Source organism: Psittacula echo (genome assembly GCF_963264785.1).
Source record: "Psittacula echo genome assembly, chromosome: 1".
Taxonomy (NCBI): Eukaryota; Metazoa; Chordata; class Aves; order Psittaciformes; family Psittacidae; genus Psittacula; species Psittacula echo.
This window is the reverse complement of record NC_137735.1, coordinates 116,077,776-116,092,837: the sequence shown is the minus strand read 5'-3', so window position 1 is coordinate 116,092,837 and position 15,062 is coordinate 116,077,776. Positions and strand designations below refer to the sequence as shown.

The 15,062-nt window shown below is 39.7% G+C and overlaps 1 protein-coding gene across 2 annotated transcripts in view; it reads left to right on the top strand.

The window, feature by feature from the left end:
* VEZT (vezatin, adherens junctions transmembrane protein) overlaps positions 1–15,062 on the top strand; it is a 54,623-nt gene that overhangs the window by 23,469 nt on the left and 16,092 nt on the right. Inside the window, exons 5-6 of one of the 2 annotated variants that reach the window (XM_080619318.1) lie at positions 1,667–1,942; positions 6,987–7,124. In XM_080619318.1, the coding sequence (XP_080475444.1) occupies positions 1,667–1,942; positions 6,987–7,124 (414 nt within the window). Of the gene's footprint in view, positions 1–1,666; positions 1,943–6,974; positions 7,125–15,062 lie in introns of both variants that reach the window. The other variant, XM_080619317.1, reaches the window with a different exon arrangement.

Genomic DNA, 15,062 nt, shown 5'->3' with positions numbered 1-15,062 from the left:
TCAGCAAATTACTGAAGAAATGGCAAATCTCATCCTGGTGTCCTTACTAAGTGCAGCATGGAGCGGGTTACTTTTCTGTCTCTTTCCCTAAGCCTTGTGTTAGACTACAGCATTTGGTTTTGGATGCCACACTCAGAGAGGTCTAGGCAATTTAGAGACAGGCCAGAGCAGAACAAGAAGAAGAATGAGTTTAAAAAATACAGTCTTTTGGAAACATTAGAGTGTGCTAGGATTGTTTGGCCAAAATGGACAAAATTGAAGTGGGATGAAACAGTGTTACGATGTGTAGAAGGTAGCTAATAGGAAGGTGGTGATCAATCGTCATTTATTCTGTTCGGAAAAGGGAAGGATGTGAGGAAAAATAATGCAATTAATTTGCCAGTGATTCCGACTGGACTTGGGAGAAATCTTTTGAATTCTAAGGATATTTATGAGTTGCAATAGCTTCCTGGGCAGGTTGTGGAGTCTGAATTTTCTTCTTCAGTCTGTCTGTGATGATCTGGATTAACCAGAAACCGAAAATGGACAAAGTGAGCTTTTAAATCTCTTTGAGTCTTTCATTGTTGTGATTCATTTTCTATGTGTGTGATTTTATTTTCAATGTACCAAGCAAGTTGTGGACTATGTGTCTGTCCTTTTTGAAGTTAGTTACATATCTGGAATATTTTAACCCTGGACCTTTAATGAAGCTATCACTAGCCCTGAAGAATTAACACTTGTAAACTGTGTTGAAATATGACCACAAAACTGTCCAGAAAATAGAAATCCAGAGATCATGCCTTATTCTAGAAATGGGAAAATATTGCTTGTGAATACTTCCAAACCTAAATAAAGGATATGCAGGCAAAGAAAGTGAATGTTTTTCTTTCAGAAAATTATGCAAAAAAAAAAGTTATTACACATCTTGAAGCCCGTATTCCATCCATCTCTGGACTGTCATTTAAAAAAATGCAACTATAATACTATATATGAAACACAGTGTATTTTCTAGCAGTTACTTCTTTTTGTGTCATTTTTCTAGGTGAAAATAACAGCTTCATGAAGTGTTTTTTAATGTCCTTGAGAAATAACTGATTACTGAGATACAGTAACTGTTCTCTAAGGATTTGCAAGAGCTTCTAAATTATTTAAAATGACTATACAAGCCATCTTTGTAAAAACATGTTAAAAACTAGTGCTGTGTTGGTGTCCAAGTTAAATGAGTCAGACTCTAGAAAAAATAAAGCTGGCACTACTTGAGGATTTTGTTACCAAAAGAAACATGCCCTTCCCTACTGTACTCTTGAACCTGGAAATACAGATATTCCAACTCCTACCCACCCTGGATTATAATGCTGAGTAGTCAGGTTTTTTCTTATTATATTTTCTTTTCTATTCTTTTTTTTTAAAGTCATATGTGTAAGAGAAACTGACCTTTCAAAGTGGTACATTCTTCTCCTTGTGCCATAAAAAAGCCAGAAAAATATTCCCTTAGAGTATACTGAACAAGTAGTATCATGTAAATCTGCCACTAGGAATATTTTTCAGTGTTTACAGCTCCCTTCAGAACCTATATAAAAACCCCATAATAAGATGTCATAATGTCAAATGCAACCAGAATCTTCATGATTTTGCTACTCATTTGACCTCAGGAATCTGTGGTTGATGATACTTTTTCTGTTTGCAGGGATGTCTCACTGCTTCTTGCCTTTGTAAGTGCGCTGCTTATGCTTCCCTCATGGTGGAAGGAATCATCGTGGCTGCTATGGGGACTAGTTCTGCTTGTCTATGCAGTCTTTCGAGTATGGGGCACATGGAGGACAGCCAAGCTGCAAATGTCCCTGCGAAAATACTGTATCCAGCTGGAAGAAACAGTGGCAAATAGCCGAGCTTTTACTAATCTCGTGAGGAAATCTCTACGACTCATTCAAGAGACTGAAGTAATTTCCAGAGGATTTACCCTGTGAGTCTATATTTCCCTTTATTTAATACACAGATCCATTCAAGCCAGATGCCTTCTAAAATTGTCTGGTTACACCATCTCACATAACAAGTGGAATTTCTGAAAAACGTGATACTTAAAGCTTTTTGTTCACATAAAATAGTATAATTTCCATTCATACTAAATGTATGAATTCTAACAATTAAGTGTTAAGACCTGGCATCCTGAAGGAGAGCTAAGTCTCACCAAACTTTTATGTCACTGAAATCTCCTACTCTGCTATCAATGAAACACATGAAGAAATGGATTTTGAATCAATTTAGTTAAGTATTTTGGGGAGTCATTTAGAGGGCAATTTGTATGGAGGGGGGTATATCTTTTATTACCAAATCTATGTAAATAAACTGACTGCAAGTAATCATTCATATTTTAGAAAACAAGATGACATCATAATTCTATTTTTATTTAACAAACAATAATCTGAAGTAATGAGAACACAGCAATCAGCGAAGACCATTAAAGCTCATTTCCTACCTCAACTAAAGGTTACGTTAGTCATTGAGAGATAAGGTGTTTAAATTCTTAAATTATTTACTGCTGAATTTGCATCTTGCTTAAGAGATATGAAAATGTTCCTGGTTATTTAGCTCTTGGAGCTATTTGGCGATTTTCACCTATTTGCTGTGTGAAAGGACATGAGAACATGTTTAGTGTATGCAATGATCCCAAAGCCACCAGGCCTGCTTCTACGCACTCTCATTGCCATGTATGCTTTTCACTTATAGCAGCCTATGGTTAGATACATACCTGTGCCAGTTAGACTTGAAGTTAAGGAGGGCGGGAGTGCCAACAACTAAAATTCAGTCAACTAATTTCTAAAACCAGTAAAAAAATTCCCTTGTTGCACAAAGAAATTGTTTGTTCGTGCCGGACCAACTATTCTGCGCTCAGGCATGTTTTTACATGCAGGTTTGAAACTGTAGACTTAACATTTTGAATTAATTTTCTAGCTTGAGATACCTTCAGTGTGCTTCATTGAAGAAATGTCTCATTCTCCCTTTGGAATGCAAAAGCATGTCTTCAGTCTGCCTAACTATGTGTTTTGGTTTGTTTTGGTTTTTTGCTGAAGAAGCATATAGTTAAGCAATAGGCAATCTTATCTTTGCAAATGGGTTCTTAAAAGAAGTTGTTGTTAGGGCTTGTCCAAGTTACAGATGAGAAAAACAGTTGGATGTTTTCCTGAGTTAAAGCAAATGAACTTGTGGTCAATGTCTATATTGCTGGTGTCTTGTTCTTTTACTACATATCTTAGATAACAGATTAACAGAAAACAGACTGGTCTCTAAGCTGATGCTTGATCTAATAGCCTCTTTACTTAAAACTTTGGCAAGCTTTTCCAAAGACTTTGGAGTATGGATGGAGTGGGAGAAGTCTGACTGTACCAGCATCCTCATTGGAGCAGTTGTCCAGTATGAAGAAGTCAGTGCTGTATAGGTTTTTGTTTGATTTAGCCTGGAGGAAAGTCTAATTCCAGGGTGTTCTTTTCTGCAACCATATAAGCAAAAGACGCTGCTGCACAGGGCACCTGAAATTCTCTCTTGAGATGGCACTTCATGTATGATCTGAAAAACTAGTTACCTTTTTTCTTCCAGAATTTTGCCACAATAAACCGTAGCAGAACAAAGCCTTGTATGTTCTCCTGTAGTAAATTTGTCAAAGTTGTAATGCTAGTTCAGAGACACATGGCAATAGAAATGGTTGCATCTAAAAGTTAATGAGTATCTTCTTGTATCATTTTACATCCTTGAAGGTACCGGATTTCAACCAGGTAGTGCAGCGTCCTGTTCAGTGATACATATGTTGCTGTTCTAGTATACTTCTAGCTCAGCATTGTTTGGAATGTGCATTAACTGTGTTGTCAGTGGAAAAATACTGAAGCTGACATTTGAACAGTACTGAGCTCAGATTTTGGCTACATGTACTTAGCTAAATACTGATATGGCAAGCCCAGGTCTGCAGCTTTGGCCTGAAGCTCCTTCCACTACTGTTTCTTCTCCTTATTTCACTGTCCACTGCAATGTTCTTGTAAGCTAATTTGTGTATGCTTTGAAATCTCTGTGGCTTTGCTTTATTCTACCCTGTTGCCCTTTGTTAATTGATATTTGACTGTCTCTGTAAATGTTAAATTTTTCTTCATGAGGTTTTGGTTGGTTGTCCACTGATTCCCTGGTTTACTACTGTGACAGTGACTGCTATATGATTAACCAATTCAAGCATCATTTTTCCTTCATTCCTGAAACCCCACAGCAGCCACTTAGAAAGGGAACAGCAGGCCTCTTATATTAGCTGCTCTCAAAGGCAACTGGATATTCCGATTTCAGAATGGCCTTCAGAAGCATTTAACACCATTGTTGGCATTTCAGGGATGTCTGCATGGTACAAGCTCTGCATTGCAGGCATGTCTGAGACTTCACCAGAGTAGTCTGGATTACAGAAATTGTGTAGCCAATGTAGGGTAGTGCTATACTCAGGCAGAATGGCACTATTTCTGTCTAATGGCTTCATTTGCAATTAGACAAATGAAGCCTGATCATGGGTTGCAGCCTGGAATTTCCGCTGGGTAATGAAAGTATGTCCATTGTCTCACACATTATGAAATGGAAGATGTAGGAATACATAATGAAAGGCTGCAGCAGTAAGCATTGAGTAGTTATTTCCTTGTTTGTCACTGAAATAATTAGCTTTTCTCCAAAATGCTCCCTTTCTACTTTATTTTAAACTAGAATCAAGCTCTATGAACACATATTGGTATATATAGCATCTTTTTAGAACTGCTTTCATGGTGGAGTACAGTAATAGGTTTTTATTAATGTGTCTATACAAGTTTGTTATAAGTTGAGAGCCTATTTAAAATTTGGCTTGTGAGATCAATGGAGAAATAAGTCACCGTTCTTTACTTGTAGAATGGTTTGGAGCAGTAGGAAAGAGGAAAATCGCCCTTAACCTTTTTCCTTCTTGCTATTTGTGGCTGGTATGCAAAGTTGATAACATTTTTTAAGTCCAATTAAAATATATAGAAGATAAATGGAACATTAGGAACCTAATGATATGGCATGTCTGGCATAGACATTAATAGCAAGTTATACTAATTTAAGATTACTTGAATAAAAAAGAATTATTTTATAAAAAACACTGAAACAAGGCCTCACAGAAGGAAAGCAAATTGTTTTGCTTAATACTGGCAGTACATGCTGTGCGTGAGTTGTGCTATATTTGTTCTGTATGGGAGCTGGAAATGCTTATATCGTTGTAGCAGAACGTAGATCTCTTTCTTTCTTTTACAGTAGAAAAATTTTGCTCTTTGAGCCTGCTTCTGACAATTCACCCAGGGCTTGAGTCTACAAACTGATGGGAGAGTTTATTCATAAACGCTTCCAGCTGTTACCTTCAAAAGCTAGGGAAATGTTAAAAATTGGCATGTATGTTACATGCTGTGTTCCCTAGTGACATGTATGGCAAGACTAGCATTTTAGATTTACATTTAGAAATTGAAATTAACACAGTTTGGGTTTATTTTATTCAGGTTTTAAAGTACTTTATGAGATGTTACATAAACCATTTTAATATCACTCACATCATTTAATATGGTATACAGACATTTTAATGTAGTATTTTGGCTAGCGTATTCGATATACTGCAGTTTTTGGCATGAATCTCCTTGTGTTAATCATATTTAACATGCTGATATGGGTCCAGCCTTGCTCACTGGGTGGGCTGCATTGCTTTTCATATTTGACAGTGAGGCGACAAGCTATTTCCCCTCCCGGTTGCTGTGCAGCATGGTCCAGCTAAGCACATACAGTAGGACTGACATTTTTCCAGCAGGGTCAGGTTTGCTGGCTTAGTCAGCTCTTCAGTCAGATAGGTTACAGAAATAGTTCCCTGTGAAGCAGCCCACCTCAGTCTTACCAGGTACCCTGTATGCTTTTCCCTTTTAAGTGGCCGAAGAAATGAAATCACCTCCTTACCATGCCCTGGGAAAGGTGAAAGCAGAAGCAGGCTTCCAGTCTCCAAACAATTAATCACAGTTCATCGTCCTGTTGTCCACTCTATGTCCGTTCCTGAGCTGACTCTAGTAAAAGCAGTCTCAGCAAGCAGAGGCTGTTTTCAGTGTCTCAGTCATAGGTTTGGCATCAGACTGTATATGAATAGATATAACTGGATATGAATTTTTTTTTTCCTTTTCTACAGCTTAATGTTACACAGACATATTTAACGTTCACCCAGTTCACAAGTCAGTTTATCTCCAGATGAGGCAATTTCTTACCGTTCTAAAGCCATTCTGAAGTATATCCTAACAGCCAAATGGCACAGTTTCTTTTATATGGTATATTCACCTGAATATGTAGACATCAAAGTATATTTTCAAATATGCTTGTATAGTTGCATATATTTCATGTGTTTACCTGTCAGACTCCCACAGACACAGCTGCCATTCATTGCTTGATGATAAAGCCTGTGTCACCACTCAAATATTATCTCTGTTGACCTAGAAAAGAGAGCATGGAAAAGGTGGGAAGAATACAGTGGTTTGAATGAAAAACAATATGTAGTAGCACATTTTTTCTGAAAAAAAAAATTGAACAAATTTGGCTATAAAGAGGTATATGTTAAGTATTTGTTAAAATTTCCAAAGTTTACAGTGGGCTTGTGGTAGTTTTTTCTTAAAGGTAACATTATGGTCTGTCCACCGTTAGTGTATAATTTAGGAACTCTTTGGAGAAAACAAATGCTTCCTGTGTTCCTGTCATGTTTCCAAATGAATCCTGGCTGCTTATCTGACATTCTGATTAAGTGTATCATTGATATGCTGGACAATAATATATATAATTACATATATCATTGATATGATTGATTAGGGTTTTTTTTTTCTCTCATAGTTACTGAGTGGTTTGAAAAAGTTTTCTAAGTAATGGAATAAGAAAGCTGATGTACTGTCTTTTAAAAATACTTTAGGACATCTGTACAGTTGTATCACATTTTACTTTTCAAGTTTGCTTGACAGGGTCAGTGCCGCTTGCCCATTTAATAAAGCTGGACAGCATCCTAGTCAGCATCTTATTGGTCTCCGGAAAGCCGTTTATCGCTCTGTCAGAGCCAACTTCCGAGCTTCAAGACTGGCTACTCTGTACATGCTGAAAAAATATCCTTTTTGCAAAAGCTGAGCAGTTCAGATATTCCAAGTTACCTACCTGTAATTGTGCCAGTGTTTAGAGTTAGTATATCTAGACACTTACAGTATTTAATTACATACTTAAACAAGACAAAGTAGCATAGTAAATTGGGATTTATGCTTGTACTATGCAGTGTGAGAGAAGATTCTGTGCACTGAAAATGTTGTCCCAGTTACTGACACCCGTGCCCTTGGTCTAAGCACTGTTAATGTTTTTCAGGGTCCTTCAGGATTTTGTTTTGTAATTCATCTTAGCCATCTTTTCCCCTTGCACCAAAATAGCCTCTTCTCTGAATAATCTGGCCTTTCACTCGACACCCCTGTGTTCAAAGGTAAGTTGATTTCCTGTTTCAGACAAGCTGGGTGAAATTCTGATTACATTAGTTAACCAAAAGGCACATTTAAGAGCGAGGAGTTTCAACTCTGAATCAGAGCAGAACACTTGGTTCAGATTCCATTTTGTGAGTGTCATCTGTATTTCTTCAGTGAATTGTATACATTCTTTTTAATGTTAGCATGTCAAGGTTTTTTTCTATGTTTACTGTACTTGCAGTACTATATAGGAAATAGCAATGTCTTCACCTTGAATTATAGCAAAAAAGTAAAACAGATATGTTGCTGATCTGGAAGAACACATGCAGGGAAACAAAAGCTAGTGGTAGTGCGAGTGTTGAAAATCTGACATGACAAATCACTTCTTTTGTCTTCCTGGAACATAATACTAGACTAATATATCTTGCCTGGCAAATGGATGTACTGAGTGATGACGTGTAAACACGCAGAGGAACACACAAAGCTACTGGTATGTGCAGTGGCTTTGAAGGAAATGAGTATTTCTTTGCAAAACAGTAACTTATGTAGGGAGAGGCATCCTCCTGGGCTCAAGAGTTCACTCTTAGCTCTCAGGAATAAGGTGTATTTGCTATGTCTTAAGAAAGAAAAATTGCTCTGACTAATTCAGGCAGGTTATAAGAGTAACTGATACCTTGCTTGGAAATAATCAAGAATCACTTCTAAGAACATGGGACAAGAGATCTGCAAATAAGGTCAGTTAACATGGCCTTCTCAAGCATCCTCCAGCATGAAGGGTAGCAATGGTTAGGACAGGTTTGTAGGTTGTTGCTGTGGCTGGGGAAGTTACAAGTCAAGGAATATTGGTGTGTAGTAGACTGTCCACTCGTTTTGTAACTACTAAACTTAAGGAATGGCTTTTAAACTAAGGAATGGGAGAGAAGAAAGTTTTGTTTACTTTGGATAATTTGACTTTTAGATCTGTCTTTGAAAAAATTTTAAGATGGAAGTACCATTATGCCATGTTATCACACAGATACCGCAGTAGTAAGGGCCAGCAGAAATAAATGGCTGAAAAATTTATGGAAGTTGCATGTATATAGGTTCTTGACAAATGGAAAGAGAATTTGTATTTTTGCAGAACATCGTGGCAAAACTAGTGGTAGCTTGTGAGCTGAGATGCAGGCTGGCCCAATTCTGCAGTGCATGAAAACTGAAAGGAAAGACCTTAAGCGTAAGGAGGAAGGTGAGTAGAGGATTCCTCCTCCCCACCAGGATAATTAAAAGAAGCTTTAAGGTAGTTCCAAGTTGCCTTAGTTTGAATATTTCCCTGTGTATCATGAATGCCTGTAAATGTTATGTGTATTGCATGGGTATATATGGCAAGGGGCATCTTTCAGATAGATTCCAGTGCCTCATGAAATTGAATAGAACTTTTACGCTGGAGGGGCCAAAGTTTCCTTCATTTCAAAAGCATTCACAGCTGCCGCTTGTGGCAACTTTAATGCCCTTGTCTGTCATTAGATTGTTAGCAGAAATCTGGCCTAGAGCAAGGAGAAAAAGGAACTGGAGAGATTAAATAAAGGAGCGAGGTGATAAATCGAAGGGAAGGAATGTTGATAAATTAAAGGAAAGGAACTTCCATCCAAAATCTGGAAATGAGATGCCAATTCTGACTTTTACGGTTCTTTTTAGTAAGTTCTGCTTTGCACAAAATCAGAAGATATTCTCAACTTTGCATAAACAAAGTTTATGCAAAGTTGCATCAACCTGATATCTTTACTTGCTTCAATAAAACTAGAAGCTTAGCAGTATTTGCTTGTGGCTAGTGTGTCCCCTTTTAGCTAGACAGCTGCCTTCAGGGAGTAGAATAAATTACTATTGTCATAATTAAAATTTTTCCTATGTAAACCAAAAAAGATACAATTATAGTTTAGCTTTATCCCAGGCATTTGTATCAAACCTTGGTGGACCAGTAATCTAATGAGATGGAAAGACATATTCCTTACATTTTATGTGAAGGGACAGTTGGGTACTTGCAGAAACAAGTCATCATTATGTAATGCTGTTCTTACTCTGTTTTGTTCATATTGGAAAGAGTACATTGCTCAAAATCATAGAACGAACAGAAGGGAGGAAAGAGAAGAGTATTTCTCTTTTAATCTGGAAGATAAGGATACAGCAGGCTTAAACTCAAATTAGGTGTTTTGGATTAAGTATTCGCAGGATGTTGTGCAGACTGGTCACTACTAGTTCAACAAATTTCTGCACTCTCCATTGAATTGTGTAATAACTCAGGCAGTACTTCAGTTGGCATGCTAGTTGCTTAATATTTTTATACTTAAGAGCCTTGTGAGTTCTATGTCATGGGAATCTATGCTTTATTCACTGGTTTAATTAATTATATGCGAACTGGATGGAGGAAATTTTATAGCTTATTTTAGTGGATTATGTTTATAGTCTCATATTCAGCTGATGCAAGATGGTGTGATAGTGTATTTCCATTGAATTATATTGGTAGGTAGTACCTGTGCATTGGACTGTGTAAACTGAAAAAGCTTTAATTTTGTTATAAATGTAAGGTGTCATTCTCTGAATGCAAAGCATAGTGTTGCAAAACCAGACATTGGATAGCAGTATTTTAAAATGAGTTATATCTTAACCCATTGAGGTGGAATATGTATATATGTGTGTGTGTGTTCTATGTCCTTGGGGTGCACTGAGCATGGGGAAAATTGCAAATTTCCTCTAGTAAATCTAGTGAAACACTGTTCCTTCTCCTCTGTAAAAATTTAGTTATTGCATCATGAAATGTTAGAAAAACACATATTTTTTAACTTGGGAAAGAGAAATGTCGTGGTTTAAGCCCAGGCCGTAAATCAGAACCACGCAGTCCACTTCCCCCCCCACCTTTCTTCCCTCCGCTTCTGGAGGGACGGGGAGGAGAATCAAAAGAATGCAGCTCCCACGGGTTGAGATAAGAACAGTTTAATAACTAAGGTGTAACACAAATCACTACTGCTACCACTAATAGTAATAATGATAAAGGAAATAACAAGGGAAGAGAATACAACCGCTCACCAACCGGTACCTCACCCCCACCCTGCCATGATCCAGCCCTTCCGGGAACTCTCCGTTCTACATCCTGGGCATGACGTGCTGTGGTATGGAATACTTCTTTGGCTAGTTTGGGTCAGGTGTCCTGTCCCTGCTTCCTCCTGGCTTCTCCTCCTCCCTGGCAGAGCATGAGACTCACAAAGACCTTGGTCAGGGTAAACATTCTGACCCACAACTGAAAACATCGGCTTTATCAGTATTATTCCCAGGTCAAAAGTCAAAACACAGCACTGCACCAGTAGAAAAAATGACTGCTACTGCTAAACCAGGACAGTATCCACCCCTTATTCCATACCATTCATGTCATGCTCAGATCCCACATTTTCAATATACCATCACTTGTAACAGTCTTTCAGAGCAGGAGAGGCCCATTGCAAAGTCCACCCCTCGATCATGAGTCCATCTCTATGTTGCATCTCTGCCCTGACGGCCTGAAGTGTCATGGGCCCATCAGGCTCAAAATAATTCACCCTCCACTGCAGCAGTCTCTGCAACTTGTCGTTGGGGACTCTACACAGCTGCTTTCCATCTCCGACGCTTCCAAAGCACTGGAGGGGCCCAGTGGATTAGATAGTCGCCCATACTGTCCCACACACCATGACACTCATGGCTGTCCAGCCTTGGGGAAAACCTCTCGGTCCCCCTGTATTGTCTAGACCCAGACAAGACCCAAACCTGACTCTGCTTAACTCTCGGGATCAGACAAAATGGTCGTGGGTAGAACACACTCTGTGTGTGTGCCAACATGCTGATCCCCATCACAATCAGCAGGCAGGTCCCAAGGGTACCCAAAGGCCATTCAAAACCTTCAGAACTCTCAAATGCTGCTACTGTACTTGTCACTGGGGCTGGTGTAGCTGTTGTGCTTGAAGGCTCTCTCACCACCAGCTTCTCTTTTTCTGAGTCCAGATCTTCCTCCTCTGCCTTGCTGGAAAGTGCTGCAGGGTCTCCTGCAGGAGAGGGCTCTCGCCGCGGGGCTGGGCTCGGCCGTGGGGCTCGGCTCCTCCGCCGCCTCCTCCTGCTGCTCGGCAGCCGCCTCCTTCCCAGCCTCCGGCCCAGCTCCCGCCGCCGCTTGGTCCCCGGGGCCCCTCTCCCGGGCCGCTTCGGCCGCCGCTGGCTCCCGGGGCCGCTCCCCCTCGGCTCCCCGCAGCCTCACAAAGACGGAGGCGAGGACGAGGGCCAGGACGGTGAAGAGCAGCGGGACGGCCAGGTACAAGTCCACGGCCACGTCCATCCCGCCCTGCTGCCGGAGCCCCTCCGTATCGCAAGCCATTACCATAAAATACAATGAAACAAGAACCTTAGCCCAAGGCCCACACTTGATAAACACTAACACAGCAAATACCAGCTCCAAGCAAGCTACAACATACAGAAACTGTGACATCAAGAGAAACAACTTTGAGAGCCCATAAATCAGCACTGTGCCTCAGTCAGATCTGTTGTTATCTCAACCCTTCCTGCCCCACGTTGGGCGCCAAAAAGAACTGTCGTGGTTTAAGCCCAGGCCGTAAATCAGAACCACGCAGTCCACTTCCCCCCCACCTTTCTTCCCTCCGCTTCTGGAGGGACGGGGAGGAGAATCAAAAGAATGCAGCTCCCACGGGTTGAGATAAGAACAGTTTAATAACTAAGGTGTAACACAAATCACTACTGCTACCACTAATAGTAATAATGATAAAGGAAATAACAAGCAAGAGAATACAACCGCTCACCAACCGGTACCTCACCCCCACCCTGCCATGATCCAGCCCTTCCGGGAACTCTCCGTTCTACATCCTGGGCATGACGTGCTGTGGTATGGAATACTTCTTTGGCTAGTTTGGGTCAGGTGTCCTGTCCCTGCTTCCTCCTGGCTTCTCCTCCTCCCTGGCAGAGCATGAGACTCACAAAGACCTTGGTCAGGGTAAACATTCTGACCCACAACTGAAAACATCGGCTTTATCAGTATTATTCCCAGGTCGAAAGTCAAAACACAGCACTGCACCAGTAGAAAAAATGACTGCTACTGCTAAACCAGGACAAGAAAGCTCTCACAAGAATACGGGAAGCTAAACAAAAAGCAGCACCCTCTTTGAGTCATGAAAGCCTAAATCAGAAATCCAATGCTGGAAAGCCTGAGTAAAGAGACTTGGGCATTTTGCAGTGCAGTGTGTCTTCCTTGACCAGCCAGTGCATCCATGCTTAGCTCACCCATTCTTGCCTGGTGAGCAGGTGAGAATTTCATAAAAAGGCAGCTTGGATTTCTCAAGGATATTGTGAGGCCCTCCTGTTAGATCTTCAGATGGAATGTGCTTTTGAAGAGCAAAGTCTGAATATTAAATTGCAACACACGGGTACATTATTGTTCTTTCTTTTCTGTAGGCAAATAAGAGTGACCTCCTGGCAGAAGTTAGACAGTCACTGTACAGATATTTTATTCTGAATTTGACAGTTTATTATTAAGTAATTTTGCCTTCTCTTCTCCCAAGCTAATAAGACATGTAAGTTAAACAGATGAATGAAATATTTTCACAAAGACATAGAAAAAATTTCACTAACCTAAGGTTAGTTACTGTATTTTGGCTTTAATTTTCTATTAAAACATTAGCACTTCAAAATACTTGTGTTTTAGAGCAAAGTGCATGAAGGAAGTGTGTTTGTGTTTATGTATATGTTTGTGTGTATGTGCTTAAACTTTCTAGAGGTTTACTCCTTAGGAAGCTACTGGTGGCATGGGATCAGTTCTCTGCTTTCATCTATCCCATAGTAACGGGAGTGGGAGGTCTGCAGTAGTGGAAGGCAAGGCAGGCAGGTGCTGGAGTATGCTGGGAATCCCTAGTTGAGACGTAGTATTGATAAGGGGCTCCTTTGGTCAAACCACTCATTTGAAACGTTGCCTGGAATTTTTTTCTTAGCATGATTTAGAAATTCACGTGTCCAAACTGCTTTTAATGGTGTTCCTGTTGTTGGAAATGTCTTCTTGCAGGAAAAGATTAACAAGGAACGTAATTAGTCTCTGAGATAACTGGTCCTGAAGGGTTTTGACCTGACTTTCCGATCTCTAACAGAGTTACCATCCTCATCCCATGTGCTCCATCTGCTGGGCATGCTGTCAGGTTAATTGACAATAGGCAGCATTCATGTGAGGCAGCTGCTAGTGGCAACAGTAATATTCTGCTCCTAATTAATTTGCCTTGCTGGTTTTTGTCTGAACACTTTAATAGGCTTCTTTCTTCCTGGATTTCTTTTGGGGATAAATTAGGAAGAAGTGTGTTTGTTTGGTTAGAACTTGGACACTTGGCATTGTTCTTTTCTGGGACACACAATACGAATTTTTAATGCAATGCTCTCTTACTCAAGTGATAAAAATTTTCTTAAGCAAACCACTTTTACAGATTCAGTCTTACGGGAATTTAGCACATTGAAAATTTAGAAGTAAAAGCGAGTGGAACTTGTAGCTTCCTCAGAAGACGCTAGACAAGAGACAAGTGCTTCTCATCCGCTTTATGTGCACCAAGAGATGAAAGCACTCAGTTTTCAAATTGAAATATAGATGAAAAAATATTTTAAATTAAACCCTTATTTTTATGCACGCTTTACAAATATATGTATTACTTTAAAATACATTTTATATAATATATAAAATATATTAAAATTATATATATATTGCTTTTTTATATATATATTTCTGTGGAGCAAATGTGCTTATGACTGTAAGTTGTAAGTTCTTATTTTAAAGCAAATTTTACTGTTTTGAGACTGGGTAACTATCCAAAATGCACAGAAATCTTGAACTGTTCCTCCTCCTCCTTCTGAGCATGAGGTTAGCCTAAAATTAGAGCTGTTTTAACATAAATGCTGCCTAGTCAATGAATTATTTTTATCTGTCTTCTGGTATCAGTGATATAGTGTTTGCTTCCTACTTATTAAGCAGTTCTGAGGACTGGAAATGTACATTTTCTCACTTAGAATTTAAATGTGCTGAATGGCATTGATAACAGTTTGCTGCTGTTTCTGACAAGATCATGGTGGCTTTACAGCAATGTAATCTATAAAATTAATGGTATGACAATCGAGAGCTCTTGTTCTTCACAGTACTATCTGGCATGTCAAAGACCAGCTATTGTGAGCAGTCCCTCCACAGACAGAACTCACAGGGAATTCACAGTATCACAGTATCACAGTATGTTAGAGATTGGAAGGGACCTCAAAAGATCATCTAGTCCAATCCCCCTGCTGGAGCAGGAACACCTAGATAAGGTTACACAGGAATGTGTCCAGGCGGGTTTTGAATGTCTCCAGAGAAGGAGACTCCACAACCCCCCTGGGCAGCCTGTTCCAGTGTTCCGTCACCCTCACTGAGAAGAAGTTTCTTCTCAAGTTTAAGTGGAACCTCTTGTGTTCCAGTTTGTACCCATTGCCCCTTGTCCTATCATTGTTTGCCACTGAGAAGAGCCTGGCTCCATCCTCGTGACACTCCCCCTTTATATATTTATATACACTAATAAGGTCACTCCTCAG